Here is a 23,410-nt window from a genome sequence, read left to right on the forward strand (position 1 = left end):
TCACCAATTTTCTGTTCTCTGGTTCATTTCAGAGCTTGTCAAGATCAGTTAGCTTTCAGTTCGCGAATTCATCGTCGATGTGACGGCATCTCGTTCGTGGAATCCGGAGCTTTCAGGTCGCGATCGTAATCCACGGGGTTTTACAACGTTCGCTGAATCTTAAATATGCGCGACACCTTATCGACTCCCATCAAAATGCAATCTCAAGGCATAAAAGTGGTGGCGACTTCTTTCTGGACAGGGTTTTTTCTCTCCTCGACTCGTATTCCGCCTGTAAAAAGGCTTCGTTGATATCTCTACTTGAATGGCATTTCAGAGCTGGACGCGACTGCTCGAATCGACGTGTCGTAAAAAGTTGAAATTTACGACCTGGAATGTCAATACCGTGTTCATAACTAGATTTTACTTGCTAATTACCGAAACGAGTATATTAAGGCCAGAGCTTGACCAATGATTCAGTATTCGATCTTGGATGTGAAGGTGATGATGTGGTGTAGGCATGATATTAGCCTGGGAAGGTGTTTAGTAACTGTTTTAAGAAATGAAAGAGATAAGTGTCAGAAGTAAGCATAGAATTAAGTAGATGTAGGTTCAATCTAGTTAAAGTGTATGGACCTTATGTAAATCTAGTCTGCACCCAATCTAGTCCAATTTAATTTCAATGTGAACTGGATCTTCGAACTGTGACTAATCCAAATGTTGCAGAATTTCCATACAATCTCACCTTTTTTTGTACCTCATTCCTACTTTGGACTTCTTTAGAGAAACAAAGTCTACACCTAATTCAGACTCAGTGTAGACTCCATGGTTCACTTGAAGACTTATTTAATTGCAGATCCAAACTCCTTTGGCTTCATACCTAACTTTTACTTAAGATTTCTATAAAAGACTTCTTCTAATAATCCTAAGATTACTTCTACTTCCAAAAGAGAAGAGTCTCCACCTAATTCAAAGCCGATCAGAAGGCCCAGTTAGCTCAATTTAAGATCAGAAGCATAGTTCCTAGAGAAAAATTGTCAGTCCAACGCATTTTGAAATATTCCTCAGCACATCCTAGTTCAGCACCATCTTTCGCCTTCCTCCGAAACATAATAATTTCATCGCGTATTTGGCACAATGACCCCACCCAGAAGGGGCGTCACGTTCGCCAACTGTGCCACAGCCACTCACGGGTGCAGCTCTTGAATGAACCGGAAGGGACGTTCGCCACAGTGGCGGATGTAAGGCGGTAGGAAGACGGTAAATAATAGAAGAACCGTTCGGTCCTCGCGCCGTCAGTGGAACGACTTGGCACTAGCACAATGTTTCCTCGTCCTGGTCGACCTACTTCCGGCTAGGAATTCCTAATCCGTACACGGCAGGTTACGACGCTATACGTACCCAGCCAACACGAAATGAAGCGTACGTGAAGGGCCGATTACCAGCGATCTCGGGCCACGACTTGGCCGTGTCCCCTGTCCGTGTTTCCACGAACAGCGATTCCGTTCTGTCTGGAAACGCGACACACGCCACTTCGCTCATTCGCTTTTTGCGTCTGCGAAATTGTTTCTGCGATCTCTGCGTGCGCGATGGAAAATTGCCCTCGACGTTCCACTGCAAATCTGACCCGAATCTCGACTGCCGTTAATGGCTGCCTGAGGAAGGATCAGTTCAAGGAAAATGATTGCTGGTTAAGACTTTTAGTCTTGACGTCAGTGGGAGTAAAAGTGGAAGCTTAGAAAATGGAAAACAGAAGATGGCATTTAATTGCTACCTTGGACGCTTTTTAAGAGGTGAAGTGTTTATCGAACCTAGATCAATGTCATAAGAGGTTGAATTTCAGAGAAATGGTCCATGAAGAATCTACCCTTCAGGACCCACTTCTCAAAACTCAGATCTTGTAAGTTCACGTTGCGTGCAAAGAACCTGCAAGAGACTCAAAGCAGCTCCCTCATCTCCATCATCAAGATCCATCGTCATTCCGTCACCTCGTCGGCGCGTTGACAGAGTCCGCTCGCGGAGGCATCGCTCGCGCATTCCTGCACCCGTTGAACCCACACACCCATCGCGCATGCAGATACGGGAAGCACGTCCAGTCGAACAAAGAGGATCGCCCCACGTTGCGTCCGTGAGGAGCGCCAAGGACTCAGGCGCAATTAATTCTTCGTCACTAGCTCTCGCGGATAGGTGGACGTCGGTGAATGAGCGACTGCCAGGAGGAGCAGGCGGCGCAGGAGAGAAGAGCGGAACATCCGGACCCCTGGAGACGGATGAACGTGCATGCACACGTCGAACAACTGGTCGAGCATAATTGAGTGCTCGTTGGCTGTGTGCGAGCGTGAGCGTGCGAGCAGCGGACAAAACACGTTCGTGGACCGCGGTCAGACGGAGACTCCCAACGTCGTTGACTTGGCCGTGTAATCACCACCTCCCATATAAACGTCCTGGCAATGGTAATAGCTCGTTTAGAGCACTTGCATGCAGTTAATTTCGCCCTCCCAGAGTGCCTCCGCCGGGGACCGAGCCAAGAACGCTTCTTCTTTCCCGATCGTCGAGCTCGCCTCGTTTCCCTCGCGCATCTAGCCATGGTACGCCTGGAAGGACGAGCCAGAGAACGCCGCGCCTCGTCCTGCTGGTGTTCTAGTTCGGAGGTGACGCGTGACCATGTCAATCGAGGAATCGCGCCTCGTCGATCATCCTTGCGTCGGCTTTTGCAACACCTGATGTCTTCGTGGCTCTGAAGCGGATGCTGGCCACGTTTCTGGTGCTGAAGTCGAATGGATAGAGGATGTAGAGGGAATTAGGTTGATAGTTTGAGTGACAGTTTGAGCAACAGTCTACGTTGGGCAACGTGAGATAGGCAGAGGCGCTGGGAGATAGTGGTTGCTTGGGGAGATAGTAGAACCTTGATTAAGTAACGTAAAATGAAATATTAAAGTGAACTGTTATTTCAGTTCCTAATTCTTCAAAACCCAAATTGGAGTATTGTTAGATCGTAGTTCTAGATTTACTTCTACTGCATTTATTAGAGTTCTTTCTCTACTTTATTATTTGTTGTAATGCAATTAATATCTTAGTTGGTTGGAGCTCTTTTTTCTCGGGAAAACTTTATCAATTCAAAAGTACTACATTCAATACAGATAAGATATAAATTCTATGAACATGAAGATTTTGTGAATGCAAGCTGCTGTAGTTCCATTTCTCGCTTATAAGTATCTTAAGCATCTCCAAAAGCGCGACCTACTCGCACGCCATCGATCTCCCGCTCGATTCCCTCGCAACTTTTTCCAGCGGACGATTTATATCCCGTAGTGAAGCAGATTCGCCTCGGTTACTCTACGAGGCCGAAAATCTGTCGGTGCGACCCTGAGGAGGGCCAGCAGGCCAAGGATCATCAAAGCTCCCGATGCGGCAGTGTTGTGCACGCAGAGGAGATCCTTGGTAGCGGCAGAAAGGGAGATCAGGGCGATCCGTTGCAAGGCCCGACCCCATTATGCCCGAACAATGCAACAAATAACCTCATCAGGCTATCTCAGACGGCATTGTGAGGCGTCGTTTGCCTAAAGAATGCATCCTGGCCACTCGCTTTCTTTTTTCTCTCCCTTAATTTCGTTTTAGAGGAGAAACCTGGCCTAGGAACTCCACGTGGCGAAAAGAGCCCAGAGCGAAGCTTGTGTGTCCCTTGATGTGAGACCAGGAGCCCCAGTCTGCGTTGGAGCTCTCGCAATTCTCTTTCCTCTCGCGGCCAGATTTGTCAAGTGTCCTTGCGCCGTCAAAGGAAAGGGAGAGGCCTCTTTCGTGGCCAGACAGGATTTTCCTTCCTACGAGTTTAATCTGAAGGACGGCCATTATGCGACAACGCGACGCCCTGGAAAGTCTTGGAAATTTCTGGCGTCGCTTTCCCTCCGCCAATCTTTTGTAGCAGTCGAGGGTTGTTCTGGTTTTACTCGATTCCTTATGACCTTTATTACTTTCTGTTATTTTGGTCTTCTGAGATTTGTGGTAGATCGATTACACAGAAAAATTTTTTGAGATTTTAGGAAACTTGTACAATTTGGTATTAGTGTTAACTAAGTTTTTCTATTTCTGTTAATCAAACCAAGAATTTAAAAGAACACTCAAATGATAAGCACATAAAACAAGAAAACGAACCAAGGAGCAAGAACGAGACCCTATTGTCGCGACAATATCGAGCAGCACCGTCCAATTCCCAGCAAGCACCACAATAGAACTCTGTAGGCAAAACCATCGCGCGGATCGCTCGAGTTTTCTTTTTCGCGGCGCGTGTGGCCTGGCTTGTCCACTTTGTTGATACCGACGTTGTTTAGGTCCGCTGGCCGCTTGGAAGGCGACGTTCGGAACAAGAACTCTTTGGCCAGCTTTTTGGCTCGAATCCACGAACGCGGCCGGACTAGCCAAGCGGACTAGTCCGCTCGATTCCACAAACGCCCACGCGATCCCCCGATGGTATCTGCGCGGCTGTTATCTGAGTTACCGTTTCTTTCTCTCGCCTGCTGGCCAGCAGGACTTTCACGCGTCGCGAGGACCTCTAAACCGTGGCCTAAGTCCTTCAAATCTCGAGTTTATCGTGGATCGTAGGTGCGAGCCCCTCGCGGGGTAGTTCTCTCGCCACCCGCAGCGGTGGAATCCCGGATAAATGTCCTTCCCAGCCTTTTTTTACGACGCTCATTATTGCGTCCTCTACGTTCCTATCCGATCGGCTAGCAGCGTTTTACAACCGTGGTCCCCTTTTTATGCTGCTCGATCGTAGAGGCCATCGACGAATAAAAACGTCCAGGCTCGTGCGAAGCGCCGTATATTGTTCGCCCTTTTTTTCATTCCGCTCGATTTTCGTCGCCGCTCGTCTCTGTGCGCTTCTCCCGCGTTTCCTCGCGCGGGGAGTATCAGATTTCGCGGGAGTTATTAATTCCCCCTTTTCTGTGACGTCTGCGTTAGCGGTTCACTGGAATGTGAGGAGTTCTGCGTTTTGATCGTGGGGGTTCGAGTTTTTGGTGAAGAGGACTTGGGAGATAGGACTGGGTTGGGATTGAATTAGTGTTCTGTGAGGAGAGGACTAGGCAAGGTCTAATATTGGGATAAACGTGAGTAAGTGAGACTTATATTGAACGAAATTTGGACAGCTAAATTACTCGGTGACATAAAAAAAAAATGGGCGAAGTTTAGGGAATTTTCTTTTCGTAGATAATTAGTATTTATTATTACTACAATTTGCGTATGCTTATTCTTTAATTTTGAAATAGTGACAGTGTTTCAAAATCTCTAAGATATTTCTCTTCTTGTCTGCTAAAATATCGATTGCCAACCGCCCCAACTGGCAAAAACTGAAGCGTCTGAAATAAAAATTTGTTATGGCCCATAAACTAAAATTTATTATCCAGAATACAATGTAGTATAGATTCTTCGATATCGTTACTTTTTAACTGTCTAAAAAAGTTTAAAGTTCCTTTTTTTAAAATAACGAGTTTCCTCGCTCATGTAGCGTCATTTGCATAGTAATTAAAATTTCTCCCTCAATCTCGAAAGCAGACAAAATCAGCCAAACTGTCCCTATATCGGTCTTATGCGAATCACGCGTCAATGTTTACGATAACGCGCGCGCGCGCAGACAGATGGTTTCCCCGCGCAGCTCGTTACGCGAAAGGAATAAATTACCGAATGAATCGATCCTCAAACGAGTCTCTAAAATTAGCCGCCACCCGGATGACTTTCGGCTCGGTTTGCTGGCGCGTGACGAATTTTCGGAAGCAACGAAGGAGCGAGCCTCCCTTCGCCCAGCAGACTGTGAAGCTCTTATTACGCGAACAGACACCATTGTCCCTCGAATAATCGGCACCGTCAACTCCGTAACAGCCTCGACATCGTTCCGACCCGATTCCTCCACTTTCACCCTTCAGAGTCTCCCTCGAGCGTGTCTGAACGCCGGACCAACAACGACTCTAGTGTTCTTTGGTCGCGGCGGCCTGTCGATACGCAGAGTGTCTTGTGAGTGGGAGGGTGAAGATTCTAGGTGAAAAAGGAAGTCGAAGATAAAGTCAGTACCTATCCAATAATTTGGAAACAGAGAAAAGAAATGGCGTGAGACAGTTTTGAAACTCGTGTCGTGTTTCAGAAAATCGTGTTTCAATTCTAATTATGAGTTTGACTATGGGACAGTGCGGGATTTTGTTGAACGCTGGTCACAAGCCCTTGATTTCGTTAAAATTCCACAAATGAAACCCCATCGGAAAACAGAATAGCCACGATTGAGCAAATATTCCTGGAAAAACTGTGGCCTCGCATGACAACGAGTCGCGAGCGTTCATCGAGTAAACACTGTCCTCGCGATTACTCGCCTTTTCAATTGTCCAACGAGGAAAAGACCGCAGGCTGGGTCAAAAGCGCGGGTCAGTCGTGCCATAAATATGTGCATCGGTTGCAAAACGATCGCCGTTTTCTCGCGACTTCGTTAGCCAGGCCGCGGTTATCCTTGCCCCCGTCGATGCTTCCTCAATAGCCGTCACAGACAGATCCGAATGAAAATAAACGAGTCGCGAAACAGAGGGGGTGAGGGAGCCCGATCGTTGAAGCGTTGACACCGTGACTGGCATTGTCCCGCTGCCTGCGTACCGTTTCACCATGGACGACGTTAAAAGACAATTAATCTGAATAACTCAGCCTAGACCCGAGTGTCCCACATTTCGCGCGATGCAACCGCTCCAGCGATCGCGTTCACGCCTCCGCTGAGGATCCGCTGGGATCGCCGCGAGCCACGAATAACTGGTCACGTAAGCGTGATCCACTAACTTCCGTTAGCCCTCTGTTGATGGAGATATAATAGAATACAGTAGGATAAATATTAATGTACTAGGTGTTCGGAGATAGCTGTCAGAAATTTCAAAATGCGTTTCAGGCTCCGTTTCTGAATTAATTGTTGAGAAAATGGATGTAGTACTCGTGAAATGTGTTCCACTCGGACTCATTCTACTGACTTGTATGGGTCTTATGAGAAGATGATTAAAATACATGTGAAATGTGTCTGACTTGAGGTATATTCTACTGAGTTTGTTATGTCTATTTTGAGGCTTATTCTACTGGTTTCACTGTATCTGGTTAAGTGCTTATTCTACTGATTTTAGTGTGTCTGACTAAGGGCTCATTCTACTGATTTCACTGTGTCTGATTACGGGCTTATTCTACTGGTTTCACTGTGTCTGACTAAGTGCTTATTCTACTGATTTCAGTTTGTCTGACTTTGGGCATATTCTACTGAGTACATTGTATCTGATCTGAGATATATTCTACTAACTTCTCTGTGCTTAACGTAGCTAGAGCTCATCAGTAGTAGAATGAATCTCAAGTCAGACTTAATTTTATCTGTATTTCGTCATTCTTAATTATCGTTCGATTTTAACATGCAGAGATACCTCTTAAAATTTCTGACAGCTATTGTCAAGCAGTCGTTAAAATACAGTATTCCCTCATTATAGTGCAACGCTCGAGACTCAGTAATTACAGCAATTATAAAAAATGTAGTCCTATTACAGCGCTATAGTAATTACGATTCAATTAGGAAGTCATTATGCCTTCTGGTAATTAGATGGAATAATTTCCTGATTATAGTATCGATATTATACTTATTCCAATTTTCACACTTCTAATTCGTGTCAATTTTAATTTTAGTTGCTCGATTTACCTTCAAAATATCGACCAGTACTAGCAACTACAATTTTATCTTATCGACACTCCGCGTATCTAAATACTATCCACTGACGTGGTAATAAATTTCGGCTGGAATAAGCCAAGCGGTCGAATATCGCGGCGTGCGAGGCGAAAAAGTCGGTCAGACGTGTCCAGCGCGGAGGAATGTCAAAAATCAGCATTTGCAATTCGAACGCGACCGTTACTTCTCTTTTGATTCATTAAATTACGTGCCACTGCGCGTTCCTGTGCCGCAATATTCGGAAATTGTGGTGCAACTTTGCGAAACTTCCGCATTTTTCCACGAGAACTGGTAAACTAGATCGATGGGATGCCTTGCTTGCAATATTACGTTCAATGGTCAGCAAATATTTCGTTTTTGGGTTTGTATGACTGGATACCACTTCCACCTCGTTTCCCAGAAAAGTGGATCTTTATTTGCGCAACTATGTCACAATTTTGAAAGCAGCTTGCTTTTTTTTTACTTTCGTCACGGAAGAAAATTGATCATTTGCAAAAATTTCCGTTGTGACACAAGACAATCAACACTCTTCTTCAATTTTTCTTCGAGCAGGCGAGTCCACCTCAAAAAACTCTCCTCGATCACTTGAGAAAAGGCTCCAATCTCCATCGAGCCTCAGAATCTTTCGTAACACGACATTAAAACCGATCCCAGTCACCGCCATTAACACTTATCTCATCGAATCGGCGCGAAACAATGACGAACAAGAAAATCAGCCACGAAGATTGGCCTCCTGTCTCTCTCGTCTCAGCGCTGGAACACGCAGAACGTATTTCCATCGATGACGACAGACAGACTAGCATCATCAAGTGCTGTTCAGAGAAGATGTCAGGGAAAGATACACTTCCGCAGAGAGAAGAATCCATCTTCATTGATTTGTTTGTTAGCGAGTTCCAGCCACCGTTCATGGATCTACTCTTGCTGGAATATTGTCTTGACAGTTGCTGGTATATAAAAAATCATGCTGGTATTGTAACAACAATAAATAGTCTGCTTATACTATCATACTAGCAATCTCTGATTGGTAGTTCTAACTTCCAACTTAAAATAGTAGTATAATAGAAGAATAAACGTGAGAGATTCTCAAAGCAAGAACTACGGTTTCACCCATCGCCGCAGATTACACAAACTCAAAATATCAAGATTTACCGAAGTGATTATGATTTACATGACAGTATAATATTGGTTTGTCTTTCCAGTGTATAAGATTCCTACTGAAGTATGAATTTTATGATTCACAAGAATGAAGACTGCAACTTGAGGTGAATATATTAGCAACTTTTAAACTCTCAAGACCATCAATTCACTTTCAAGGATCCTTTCACAAAATAAGAATATCAAAAAGACATCTTGCTCTAAATATTCTATTTCCCAAATTCAGTCTCGCTTCCTGTATACACCCACAATATAAACCGCATCAAGGATCCCTCCACAGAGCAGGAACAACTCAGACCAGCTACATTTCAAATATTTCGTTCCACAAGTCCAGTTTCCTATCTCATAAATCTAGGATCCCATAACCCACATCATGAATCGCATCGAGCAGATGCACGTCCGCGTGACGGGTCGATCGAAGTTCGGAACTCTGTGATCCTCGCAGGTCGGCGTACCGTCATAACGCGGGCGAAGGACTAGGAAGAGAGGCGCTCTGATATATTGCGGACAGGGCAGTCGAGGCGGCGGAGCGCGAGGATACGGGGAGGACGGCGGCAGTAGCAGTTATAAAGATTTGTAGGGACAGGTTTCCGACTACCTACGAGCAGCTGTTGCGCTCCGCGGACCTAGCTAGGAGGAGATTGCAGTAGATCTTCCTGGCGCGGTCCTCTTCCTCGTCCTCGTCGTCTTGGTCGCGCGCGCGTACACCTACACCCGCAACGCAGCCAGCTCGCTGTCTACCCACCGACCTACCTACCTACGTGATCCTGCCCGGCTAACACACTGCCACACTAACAACCGCCATTCTGCCTCGTAACGGTACATCAGTCCGCTCCTATGCGCGGTCCTTTCGGCCGTGTCGCCGCTCTCGAACGCGGAGAACGGCCACGAAAAACCGCGATAGGGAAGATGAAAGAGAGAGGAATGGTTCAGGAATTCGTGGACTACGTGGGTCAACTGCTGACATTTTGGCGTCGATGTGGGACCTGATGGTGGCGACGGGGATTTATTGGGTGTTGGCGTGGGGAGGATGGGGGACTTGGGGAAGGTAGAGACTTTAGGAGCTTGGGATTTTGGGTCTCAGAAGGTGGTCCAGTGGCTAATTTCTATGTTTTTGAGGGATTGGTAGCTTTGTGTTTGAAATGGGGTTCTTTAATTGCTCAGGCATGTGAGGTACATGATGGTGTGGAAGTCTCTTTTAGTTCTGGAATGTGGAGTTCAGGGTATAGGTATTTGACAATCGTTTCTTAATATTTAGAGATCTTGCTTCTTCTAATTACTGAGATTCTTTATTGCCTAATCGAAGGTCTGCTGGATCAATCTCCAAGTACCCGAGCTGTTATCCTTCAGTACAAATTGAAGTTCAGTACTTAGCTCTCATGAGGTTCCCTAATCTTCGAATTTCAGTTCCCCAGGTGAAGATTGATCTCCAGAAATCAAACTTTCAGGAGATCCTAACTTCAGTCCTACGACTCTAGAGAATTTGAATTCAGGATAGGGTAAGCTCTTCGCTAAATTATTGAGTCCCTTGAAACTCGTCTGATTAGAATGCTGTGTTCTCCTTTGATCAAGTTAATCACAGTTCAGATTCGTTTCGGACAGGAGGTGCAGTTATCAAAGAGAGAGAACTGTCATTAAAGGTACTTGTCATGCTCGGTGTTTTTCCATTTCGTTCTCGATCTCATGTTTTCCTCCCGTCTGGAGACCTATGCCCGCGAGAGCGCAGTTTTGCACGTGCTCGCGTGTTTGCATCGCGTTATGACGTACCCCACTGCCCACACTTGGCGGCCGTTGCTCCGTGTCGCCCCGATGTTGCGTGTCTCTCGTGCATGCACGAAGGGGTGGAGGATTTAGGGAGGACAGGGTGGAGGAAGAAAGATTGAGTGAATGGTGAAAGTGATAGAGTAGAGAGAGCGTGGACTGGCGAGGAGGAACGAAAGTGAGAGGATTCAGAGAAAGAAACAAGAAGAGGAGTGAGTAGAGAGTAGCTGGGATAGCAAAGGTGGGAGAGCACTAGAAAGAAGTAGACGTTGGAGAAAATGAAGGAGGAAGATGAAAGAGTAATTGCAGAGAGATGAAAGTCGAATGAGTACAGAGTCGATGGAAGGGTAGAAACTAGAAGGGGGATTGAAAGTGAGAGTAAAATAAGCCGAGGAGAATGAATACTAATAGGAGAAGTGAAGTGTTCAGGAAACAGAGAATAAAGAGAATTTTCATTTTGAGTACTCTGAAACTCTTGGGTGCCTTAGGTATTCCAAACTAGAATTCTCCTGAACAGTTTAAATAATTCAGATTCCTGCTAATGTATTGCTGATACTTCAAGCACGAGACTTGTTGTTATCTCTCCGCAAACTCGTGCAGCTGCGGCGTTGCCTCGATCCTGGCTGCCCAATTTCCAGAATCAATCGTTAACCCGACGCAGCCGCCAACAAAACACCCAGTCTCACGCCGACGTCAACTACGTGCTCGTCGCGAAAACAATTCGCGAAATCTCCTAAGCGAAATTCCTGGTAAAGCGACCGAGTGGCAGTGGCCCAGTGGTGGTCGCCCACCGTTCGCGTCATCGGGCCATCGGCTCCAAAAATATTCAAGAGCCAGATGTCTCCGCCTGTAGTCTCCAGAAACGTCTTCTGTTTTAGTATTCGCGAGAATTTTGTCGCTGGCACGCGAAAGTTGAAGTTCCGACTAAATTCAGGAAATTTGTTGAATGGAGTTTAGTTTGGTAGTTTAAGATCTACGTGTCGTAATGGTCCAGAGTACAAATTAGCTTGATAGGTTGAGAGGGTTCTTATTCAGTCTATGAACTCATCCAAGTTTTTCAAAATTAACTGGGAGTTTTTGTTATAAAAGAATCGTCGAGGGATAGGCGTGCAAGGTTGAGGCCTTCTTTGGCATGTGGGCTGGTCCTCCTAATGAGGGTTTCAATTCCCTTGGTGGAATCCTATAGATCTCTGTATATTGATGAAGTAATCGACTTCCAAATCAACCCTGTGCAGATTCCTTTTCCTAAATTCAAGACGCATCAATCCTCACTGAAGACCTCAGGAGGAAGCCTCAGATTTCCAAAAATCAAGAGAAATTCGAAAATCACTCATGAATGTTTAAAAAATTGCCACGATGAATCGCCATAGACAGTTGCCCAAAAATCGCTTAAAATCCTCTGCAGATATCGCAAGCCCTGGTCTCCATTGGTGACCACAACAGCTTCCATCCTGGTCACGTCTTGGACTTGACGAAATTCCAAGCTGACGAGTTCTGCGAGCGCGACGACGACGTGTCTATACGCGAAAAGGAACGACGGTCGACGCGGGAACACGCTCGCCAAGTGAAAAGAGAAGGAGAGGACGTTAGAGAGGGAGAGGATCAGGAGAGGAACGAAGACGGCGCGAGATAGAAGCTGTGCACGCGTGTTTAGCGAACCGATGCACACGAGCCTGCGTGATCGCGTAGCAGCGTGTCTCGCGTGTGCGTGCCGCGAGTACTTTCACACGGAGGTGAACAACACGCCGCGGTATCCAGGCCAGGGGTGGCCAACCACTCCTGTTCAGCCGAAGATACCAACACTCTCTCGCTCTCCTCTCGCGAGCGCCGCTACGCCTCTCATCGCCGCGATTCCATTTTCTCCGACTAGCTTTTCCCTCGCGCACACTGACTTACGCCTGTCTGGACCAACTAATTGCGAGCAAGCAGTTACTTGGAGCGATGATTGCTGGGCTCTGTTGAAAAGGTCTTATTAGTGGACTGGGTGGACTGAGGAGATATCTGAATCAGAGGATAAGGATTAGGATTTGAGGCTTTTTGGATGGTCCCAGGCAAGATTTCTATAAAACAATGAATACTTGAAAATCACCCTTATAAATATACAGCAGTGGCTGCTGAAATTGTAACACCTTACAAATATCAATGCTTTTGGCTTAAGCACCACAGGAGAAGTAATCGTCTATGTCATTTGTCATGCATCTAGTTTCCTTTTTTTACTTGAAATTTTTATTTCTCTAACAATTTAGATATATGTGGTAGCAATTTGATTGGCCACTACCGTAAATATGTGACTTAAATCTTGCAATTGTAGAGTATATGTTAAAATTGAGCGTTGGTATTCTAGACAAAGTTCACAATATACACAGTAGCTATCTTCTAGTGTGCAGTATCTGATTCCTTCACTTAGCTTCCATCAAAGCAGCGTCGCAATTCCCTCGATGTTAACGCGCTAAGAGGTCCTTGGGATCGGGCACGATAACCTTCCTTCCTTGGCAGCGACTACTGTTCTGTCTGTCGGTCGTTTCTCCAAAGGAACGACGTGTCGAGACTCAGCTAAGCAGTTACAATCGAACTTGCCGCCTAGATTGACCATGCAGCTCAAATCGCCAAAATTGCTGCAATCTTCCTTCTCGATTGCCCTCATTGCATCGAGTTTCTTTAGCTGGAAGTGGAGTTCATTGAGATTATACTGTGTCAGAGTTTAAGGGGACATGTCAAGCTAGATTAATGGTCTGCTTTCGAAGTTGGGATTTAGATAAAATTTCATGACGATCTTAGAACGAGTCTTGGTGAAGTGACTCAATTTTTTGTATCCCTTCCAGGGCATTGCATTCTACGAACATTACTGTCAGAGTATCTTCTTCCTACGAGGTTGTAAATATATTTAATAAATTCTTGAATTATTGAAGGTAAAAGAATTCTCGAATATTTTACGTACCACTTTGAAAACGTGATTCTTTTATAAGCTAAGCGAGTTTATGGAGCAAAAGTACTATATATTTAAAGCCTCTGAGAATGGTAGACAATGGTACTCATAATACGAGTCAGTGGAGTCATCCAGGGGATTCTTGATGCCGCCGAATTTTTCTGTGATCATGGCAGAAGCCGTGAACCGAGACGTTTTATCGAGGAATACAATGAATGTCTTATTCCCTCGATGATCGGTGGCTCGACTTTCCTCCGCAGCAAATATTGAAGCTCTCCCAGATAAGACTTTCGCAAACCGCTGGCATATGGAAGCAAACGGTGGCTGCGAAAAAGTGCGAGACGAGTTTTCCCTATTCTCTATCTTGATCTTGTCGTTGTTCGTTGAACCTTCCCCGTGGAAATAGCTGAGAAAACAGGGGATAAGGATCGTGTCGATAAACGGTCACGCGAAAGCATTTCACTAGTCGTAGAATTATTTTTAACGCGTAATCAAGTTCGACGATAAAGCTTCGTCAATATTGACTTTCATTGGCTGGGAGCTCTAGATAGAACTAGAGAGAGGGCAATCTCGAACATTTTCGGCCGCGAAAATTCAATCCGACAGGGATGCATTTCTACGACGCTTTAACTATCTGTGTCATGTTCGATTTTCCTCTCGAAAGCGTGGTAAATTTGAAAGAACAGTGTTATTTCTAGATGAAGAGCTTCGTTTAATTTTCCAACAAGATGGGATCGACCTCTCACATCTTGATTACGTTGTGATCCGATTTCTTTTCTAGTTCCACCGAACGTCAGCCAAATGCAACTTGTCCGAAGTCTGCATAATTTTCGCAGCCCCAGCGCGAATTTCTCCATCTGACCTCAATCTCCATCGCCACGTCAAAATATTAATATCCGGTTATCGATCAGAGAAGTTCCGTCCAGGTTGCTCCGTAACGATGCAGGAACTTCTTGGCAGCAGTTTCAGCCCCCATAAAGATCGCTATAAAAGTTGTCCCGCTGGTAACGAGTTGCGCTACTCGTCTGGGACATAACCTGTCCCACTGACGCGGAAGTTGTTCCCAATTACGTGCTGTCTGGCGATGATTTCGGCCAGGGAAGTTCGTTCCACTGTTAAACGACGGGAGTTACACGAAACAGCTGTCGCCCCTCGTTGATGACCGATGTCGGTGGTGTTCGTGTAACGCTGCTCGTTGATGAATGCAGCCAATAGCTCGAACAAGGTGTAGCTGAGTCAATTAAGACGGGCGAAATTGATGCAGGCGAACTGGTCACTTTGAGAACTGTCAGAGTCGAATTCGCTTGTTTGGGAATGGGATACTTTGAAGGAATTGGGACTTGGCTGCGTTTCTTCTTGTTATGTGTTTGAAGATTATCTTTTTAGTCATTGGTGGGGGTTAGTAGATCATAGTATTTTCTCTTCTTCTTGGGCTTTTGTGTCTATTGTCTGGTAGAGTCTTCTTTATGCTGCAAATTCTGAATTTTTTGGGGAATTGCTATATTGATACTATTTGTCTAGGCCTGCACATTTCGAGACACTATAAGAATCTCTGAAGCTGTAGATATTACAAACTTCCAATTTTTATAATATTATTACTTTTACTCGATTCTTCTGATCCCCAGGTTTACCATATTTTGAGGCACTATAAAAGCTTCTTCATATTCTAAGTCACTCTGTAGTTAGTCTTCACTACTATATTACAAATCTTCAATTTTGATAGCATTCCTGTCTTCACAATTCTCTCAACTATGTGTCAAAGTTTCCTCATAATATAAAAACTACTTACTACTTTAAATTAAGTAACTACATCCACTTTATTAATTGCTCTCCAGCACCTTCTTATCCACATTTCGAGTATCCAGCTTAATCATATGAGTTTAACCCTTCGAATCGAGACAGGAAAATTGTGGGAAAAGATTGGCGTGGCTGGTCACTGATCGCAGGTGCAGACGTCAATTTAGCGACGCGGTGCACGGCGTCAGCATACCGAAGAAGACCGAGGGAGAGCCTTAGGAGGCGAGTGTAAGTGATGCAAGTCCCTCTCCCCGTTCGTCGGTGCATACACGGTGCATTGCCCCCTTCGCCACTTAGATAGAATCGTCTACACCCACACCGTCGTCGCTCGTTCGCGCCCCTTTATGTCACTCTCGCTCTTTTGTGCGATAACGCCCGCGGAATCGGCTTCCCTGACGACTTAGAGACGGTTCTGTCGACAGGGGAAAGCGGACGAGGAAAAAAATGACGATCGTGGTAATTCCCAACCATCGTGTACGAATCCAGCAGAATAGTTTCCTCGAAAGCGAGTATTTCCACTTTGACTCGAAACTTTTCCCGATGACGTTGGCTCGTAGCCTATGAATGACGTCTGTTCACCAGAAGGTCCTCAACTTTGCATCATTAATTCGATCTTCTCGATTTGAATTTCTTAGAAAGCTTATTCCATTTTTTGGCAAACGTAGAAGCGCGTCATATACTACAACATTAGAATAACACATGAAACGATTCAAGAGATCTCAGACCATCGCTTGACCTGAATTCATTTCAGCTGATTCATAAACGTTAGGTATCTCTCAGAAACCGATCACCAGCTGCACCAACCCCTATTCCTGTTCACAGCACTCCCCATTTCCTCCACCCTGATCCTCGATACAACGTCCAGGCTTCCCTTCCGCTGTCTTTCACTCACCCAAGACCAGATCCTTTCGAGCAGCTCTAAAATCAAGATCTGCGTCAGTCAGAAGCGCTCAGAGTCCCTTGCATTCCAATCTCAGCTCTGAGGATCACTTTCGATCGCAGCTGTCCAAACAATTGCGGCAACCAGCTTCCTAGAGAGGTCAGAGAGCTGAATATCGAAGCTGAAGATCATCGCGGCGATCGGTAAAATCGCGAAAGAGGCTCGCAATTATTATGCTGTCGTTCGAATAGCTGCGATACGGTGACGTATGGTTATTGAAAGATGCAAATGTGCAGTTTCTGCGGCCTGTCGCCGGCGTCCTACTTTTCTTCGCGGTCGGAATTTTATTCGCGCTCGGCCTTTTGCGCGAGCAGAGGTGAGACAGGGACCGTGCCTCGGGGACGGTATGTCGCGTCCCCTTGATACGGTAAACCGAGTGAACTTTGCCGCACGTCGACACTGCTTTGCGGTGAAACGCGACACAGGACACTTGGCATTGTATAGGAACACCCTGTTTGCCTAGAAGACGTTCAACGTCGCTGGTGTCTCGATAATCGAACTATGAAGACGTGGACACATTGACAGCCAAGCTTCATAATATTCAACCCCTTAAAAAAAAGAAACAATTTTCTCCACCCTTTCAAATACCTCAGAAATCTATAATATCTGAATAATCAATAGGCAAGTCTACATCAGACGCAGATATTACGATCGTCGAGTCGCTTAAAACGTTCTATTCAGTCAACCGTGGATATTACCTACTTGAATATTATTCTGCTCGATGATTTAGTAACTTTCCACTTTAATATTAAAGAGGTAAGGTATTACGTGGATGAATGATTTTCTTCAGTCAACGGTGGAGTTATTCAAACGATACTACGATATATAATTTAATTACTGGTCTCAATGAGATCGACATTGGCGCAGGATACTAGTTTTCCTAGATCACGATTTTCCGATACGAGACCTCTGTCGGTGACTTATTTACGTATCGATACCAGCGAGCTTCGTAATTGCCAGGTGACACGTGCTACACTTGGTATCTGACAGTATAATGAGATGTCGCGACCATTATGGCAGTGCTGGATTATTGATTTGGCGGGGCGTTGGCGTTTTTAACTACGCCTCTGCGAGTATACCAATACTGCTAATTATGGGAGGGAGAAGAATGACTCTCGATATTTTTGAAATTCATTGCTCGTTTATGGGAGAAATTCAGGATTTTGTGAGAAACGAAGTCCTTCGAGAATAACATTAAATTTCTTTTATGCACTCATCTGTGTTGACTATATTCGTTCATCACTCGAGTGCAACTATCGAGGTGATTTCAGACTGTAAAATTTATATTTTCCTTTCTAATATGACTCCCTATGTTGCTTGCTCTTACTGTTATATAACCATATTTACGTTCCCCAATAGAATGCAATAAATGAAGGCTACCTGCAAATATTGGAATTCTAGCATACACCAGAAATTTCAACATGAACACAGAAATAACTCGATCTCACCGACACAGTCTTGCAAATTTTTGGTTATTTTTCCTAAAACTCCATAATGATTTGATAATGACCGGTTGTGGTAGAGGTTTCATAAATTCCCATCATGTAAATCGCTGCAAATGCAACGCACGACCTCCCAGTAGCTCGTTTAGAAGCTAACATCACACTTAATTCTGTCGTCTTACATAACAAATGATACAAATGATGAATAGAGTTGAGGATTTTCCTGCGCGGTATCGTTCAATCATCCACGATTTTTTAAATCACGCGTTCACTTGTCGTATGATCGATCGTTCTGTCTCATTGAGGGAGAAATTAATGTAAAGACCTCTGGGGATTGGGTATATAATAGATTGAAGCGTGACATTTGTTTTGTCTAGCGCTTTTAAGTGTCGCGAGTCAAATTCATTGCGAATTCTTGGACTTTCCAAAGCTGGAAATGTCAGGAGGCTATGAATTCTTCGCTGCCAGTCGGCAACCTTTATCACAGATGTGCTAGTGACAGATATAATTGGCGGGTTGATCGTGGGGTCGTTGGCTCTCATCTTTTCGCCTCTGCAACATCTAACCAACAGCTGAAGCTCTGCAATAATGAAATTTTCGATACAATTAGTTTAATAATTATGAATTAATGTGAAAATAGGTATGAAGAAATTTCTCAACTTGTGAGTCTAAAAAATGCTTCTATTCTTCAATTTTTAAATTTTTCAATTCTTCATTTTTTACAGTTCTTCAATTTTCCAATTTTTACAGCTTTTCTAAATTTTTATATTTGGAAATATTCAATATTTCTAGTATTTACAACAGATGAAAATTGAACAATTCAATTTCTCATGGATCAGTAACTCTTTAGTGACCCACTGTCACGAAGAACTGTTTTCTGCCAGTGTCCAGTCAGCAGACTTCTCAGGACCGATGTGTAGGCGATCAAAGGGAAAAAAAACGAAATGAAGGATCAGTTGGGTGGCATTCCATTTCGATTACCTTGGCACAGATCCTTTCTTCGGAATCGCTGGTCGGTCCGCAGTATCGCATTAAAATTTACCTCGTGCGCGAACTCGGTTATGCATAAATAAAAGGAGCGATGCATTCCTTGAGGTCAGTAACTCGTCGATCTCTACGAATGCAATCACTCAATCAATTTCTTTCCTTCTTCTATTTTGTATGATTTCCTCGACAACTCTCCTAATACAATAAGTGACAAGCACAACAAATATCATCTTCTTAAAACCTTACGATAGAGTTCTTTGTCGAGATACTTTTCATCAATGTTTGAGCTAAATATTTCACATATTTTTGACAATTATGGTCAGCTAAAAGAGTTTGACCCATTTTCTGACACACGAGATTTTTATTAAAGAGAAGAGGGCTCTTTAAAGTGGGAAGATTCCGGATATTCGAGAAGCATCGTAAATATTCCGCTGGTTCGTCGCTATTGGCCCCTATCCCCATCCTCAAAGTATAAATACGGCCTGGTAATCTCGCATCGTTGCATCGTAACTCAGGAGACGCTTTTAATGGATGCAACATTTTGTCCCAAATTGTTGTCGGCTGATTAACGAGCCTCGCCTACCCGAGTGTCGCTCGCTTTTACGAGACATTACGGTTTTATTATGCGAGAGAACAGATGAGCAGCCCCGATCTCGTACTTGGATACGTCTAGATCTCAAAAAGAAATTGCAATTTATATCCAAGATTGACACCTTCGTTTAATAAATCCCTCCATTCCTATCAATAACTCTCTACATAACTTTTGAGAACCGACTCATGGGGAGAAATTAGATTCCTGCATCCCTACGCATTTTTTCAGACAAGTAGAACCCCTCTCCTGTCCTCAGTCCATGCCTCACAAATGCACCACTCTGTGCTCCACAGACTCTAAAAAATTAAAATCCCAACTACCCTCAAAGGTCATCGAGATCATCTCGTGAACACTCCCCAGACGAGGAAACTCCAGCCCCTGTACGGGGGCGAGACCCCCACCGCTGATAATTGCAAAATGCATGGCATAAGTTGCAGGACGAGCGGGCGAGCGCTCCAGATCCAAATTTCTGGCTGGTCGGGGTCGTTGCACCCGACACGGTCGAAGCGCGATGAGCGAATTCGAGAGATCGAGGGGGGTTTCCTCTCCCGGCGTTCGCCGAGGTTGCGGAGAAGGGTGATGGGTGGTAGGCAGAGGTTGATGCCCGGGTTTACTTCCCAGTCTGGTTGCCTGTATCGACCGGATAGCGTCCCGACGTCTATACTACTGAGCGCTGTCCGACTCTGCCCTCTCCCGTACTCCAGCGCTCCTCTACACAGAGGTTAGGATCAGAGGCTACCTCTAAGCTTGCGTCAGTGTTGGAGAAACGACAGAATTTAGAGGTCTCATATAGGAGGCGTCCTAGGACCTAGGTCTCTGCTTCTGGTCCATCGTGGGGCTTGGACGAGCTTTAACACTTTCAGTACTCATGATCGTAAGACATCAAGCGGGCTGAACCCTCGTTACTGTGTCTTAAGACATCACAGGGAACAAAGAGGATGTAAAGGTTTAGTACATCGCGTAGGACTCTCGGAAGCACCCCGTACTGAAGGTGTTAAAGCTTTGGGACTCTACTGATGAAGAATAGGGATGTTTGGAGATAGTGGTGTATTTATTTTTGGGTGGTTGAGAAGTTTAGGCGGCATATGAGATTGGGGTTGATAAGATTTGGGACTTAAAATCTAGGGGATGAAAATGTAGGGTATGTGTATTGTATAGCGTAATATTTGAGTTGTGTTATAGTAGACATTTGTAAGTATATCAGAGTAGAAGTTATAGGTTCACTTCTTTGGGGTTGCGAGTTTAGAAATCTAGATTCTCTTAATGAATCATAAAGTTATAAGACTAAGCATATATCCTATATTATAACAAAATGAATGACGAGAGAAAGTAGAAGTCCTAAGCACTAAGTGATACAGATTCATTTTTGTTCTCAATATCTTCTATCCCTATGAAATTGGGAGCATTCCTTACAAACAAATACGTATAGCCATTCATCTCACTCAGGACAGTACTATTAAGTACCAAGTAGTATAGTCTCATATTAAGTCAATTATAAAATTCAGCCACAATTTCGAATCTTGTCGAACCCACCTGCTTCTCACCGCCAGTTCCCCCTCTACCACTGTACCCATCGCTACGCAACAGCATGTAGGTCAGTTGACTATAACCACCTGCAAAGACCGAATCGTGTTCCCCATAATATGGCTTCGTTTTCCGACACGAAACGCTCGGGAACGCATGACACATTCCTCAATAACCAAACAAAGCGCACGAACACGAAGGCATCGGCTCTCCAAAAACCACCACCTCATCCAGGAAGCTCGAGCGAAAAATTCCTGCCCGTGACGCAACGTCGGTGAAACCCCAGAAACGGTACCCAAATGATTCCCCTATCATCCGCTACCGCACGCAATTCCAGATCCACTTAATTCTCCCCGCAGGAGTGAAAGAACCGGGGCCCAGAAACCGTTCTTCGTGCAGCCGACAAAAAGGGTGTCGCTTATCCGTCAATTACCCACGTAACTCGAAGAGAAACCCACCAGAAGATTGACATTCATCGGCGGGCAACTTTCCATCCGCTCTGTACCCTCGGCGGGCCCTTTAAAAGCCAGAAACGGTTTCGGCGCTTCGTTCGTCCCGCGTTGAACAACAATCGGGACCGTGGGAGTGGCAGTTGCAGGGTGCGGTTAAGCGTTCCCGTCAAAGAACGTGCGGCGGAGCGATTGACTGCAGCCGCCTCGGCGCTGTTTCGGCCAACTTTTTTTCCTCGGCCACCTAACCACATTGTTGTGGTCATCCGGTAAGGCTGCTTTCGGTAAATTACCGTATTTGCCCCGTAATGCTGCACGGTTGCAGCCGTATCATTACAGAGGGGGGGAGGACGTGCAGATCGCTTTTGGCATGTCGGTTCTCACGCGAGAACGACGGATGATCTCGCTTTCGACGTGACTCGACCGCTCGAGATACGTATGTGGTATCGATTCGAGCAGAGACAACTCGCGGCTGATGCTTTGGACCTTCCAGCTTGCATTCGAGCTTTCCCATCAAGCTTAATATTCCTACCATGAAACTTGAGACGTGGTACTATGTTCTTGGTCACCTGAAAAGTTCATCAAGGCATCAAGCTAAGTGAAGCCTCGCGTATCTTAAAACGAATTCTAGCAAATTTAATGCAGCTGCAGTTTAGAATACAAAGCACGTAGTAGGACGTTCTAGGAGACGATCTCAACCGCTAACGTTCTCTAGCTGTTTCGAGGGGCTGATTAAACAGTCTCGCAACGAGGCAAGGGGAGCTGGCACAAGAGGGGCCCATGTAAAGGGGGACACCGATTTCGCGAAATTCGCGGGCTCATTAGAGGTTAAGCCCGTTACGAAACGTCTCCGCTCGATGTTTCTCACGTTTGCCACGGCTGCGGTGCAACGAACAATTACGTAACCGCCGCTGGTGAACGCGGACGCGAACCAGAGCACCGCGGCAACCCTGTTCTCCTTTAAAACGCGCGCTCCTCTTGTATTTACATATATTTACATGCTAATATATAGGGTGCAACACTTAACGCTACCGTCTCGAATGACTCTTTTGTTGTTCGTAATACCGGGAAAGCGATTCGAAGAAAATGTTGCAAACTAGCTTCCTCTTACGAATCCCACAGCCGCTGGATCCAAAGTTTCCATATTCTCTTGCTAATTCTGAGTATATCCCCGAACTTCTTTTCCTTTCTACTTACTGCGTTATTTCTAACATAGGAGGTAAAAAATCTTGACTCTTTCGTGGAACCATATTTGAATATTTATCGTGAATTCAGCGATCTTGACTGAGGGTCTTTTTCCTTGATCAGTGAGGATCGGAACAGGTCAGTGAGATTTCGAAATGGGCCGTCGTTGCTGTCTGCACTTTTCTCAACATTGTTCATGCATTATTCATTCTTCCTATCTGTACATCTTTTCTTCGGTTTTGCTCGTAATACTGTTCCTTTTTTTTTTTGCTTTGTGAATCTTTCGACGTTATTGCCTGAGGTACGGTATAAAAGCTTATCTTTAATTTTCGCCCAGTGCCCGTGGCACGCTGATTTGTTGCGCAACCGGTGTATCGTATAATTGAATCAAGCTTAATGTAGCCGTAATGAGTATGCATATGCGTTGCAGACAGTATCGCTAGCTGATATCGTGTTTCAATTTACATGCGCTCGATAATATTACCCGTCGCGGATATCGACGGTGTATTTTAATTACCTTTCGACGTCTGCCCCCGATGCTCGCTTATTTCGCCCACTGTTTTCCATTCTTTTTCCCTGAATGGACCCCGATAACTGCACCGCGTCGATTACCACCAATTTCAATTTTCTACTATGCAAAAGAATTGCTCAAATATTCCTGTAATATATGATCCCTCGAATGAATAAAAAGTGGCGGAACTTCTAACAATTTTTATTTTTAATTCCTAGATAATGTGGGGTTAGTATCCTATCAGTGTTTTAGTGTTGCGACAAAACTATCACAAGTTAAAAATTTGTAATTCTAAGCCACGAATTTTTTAGTCGATTTTAGCTACTGTAAGTTTCATAATACTATGATTATAAATATCTAATTTTGCAAATAGAAGATTTCTTGCTAATATTTTTAAAAATTTCACATGTTCTGTAAGGTTAGTGTTATTCTCATGGGGAAA

General features: G+C 44.8%; 1 protein-coding gene across 1 annotated transcript in view; it reads left to right on the forward strand.

Moving 5' to 3' along the window:
• The window catches only part of E23 (ABC transporter G family member E23), a 150,919-nt gene that overhangs the window by 45,379 nt on the left and 82,130 nt on the right, over positions 1-23,410 (forward strand). Inside the window, 1 exon segment of the mRNA XM_076376281.1 lies at positions 1,915-1,954. Coding sequence (XP_076232396.1) covers positions 1,915-1,954 — 40 coding nt within the window.

Source organism: Calliopsis andreniformis, chromosome 4, assembly GCF_051401765.1.
Source record: "Calliopsis andreniformis isolate RMS-2024a chromosome 4, iyCalAndr_principal, whole genome shotgun sequence".
In the NCBI taxonomy this organism is placed as follows: Eukaryota; Metazoa; Arthropoda; class Insecta; order Hymenoptera; family Andrenidae; genus Calliopsis; species Calliopsis andreniformis.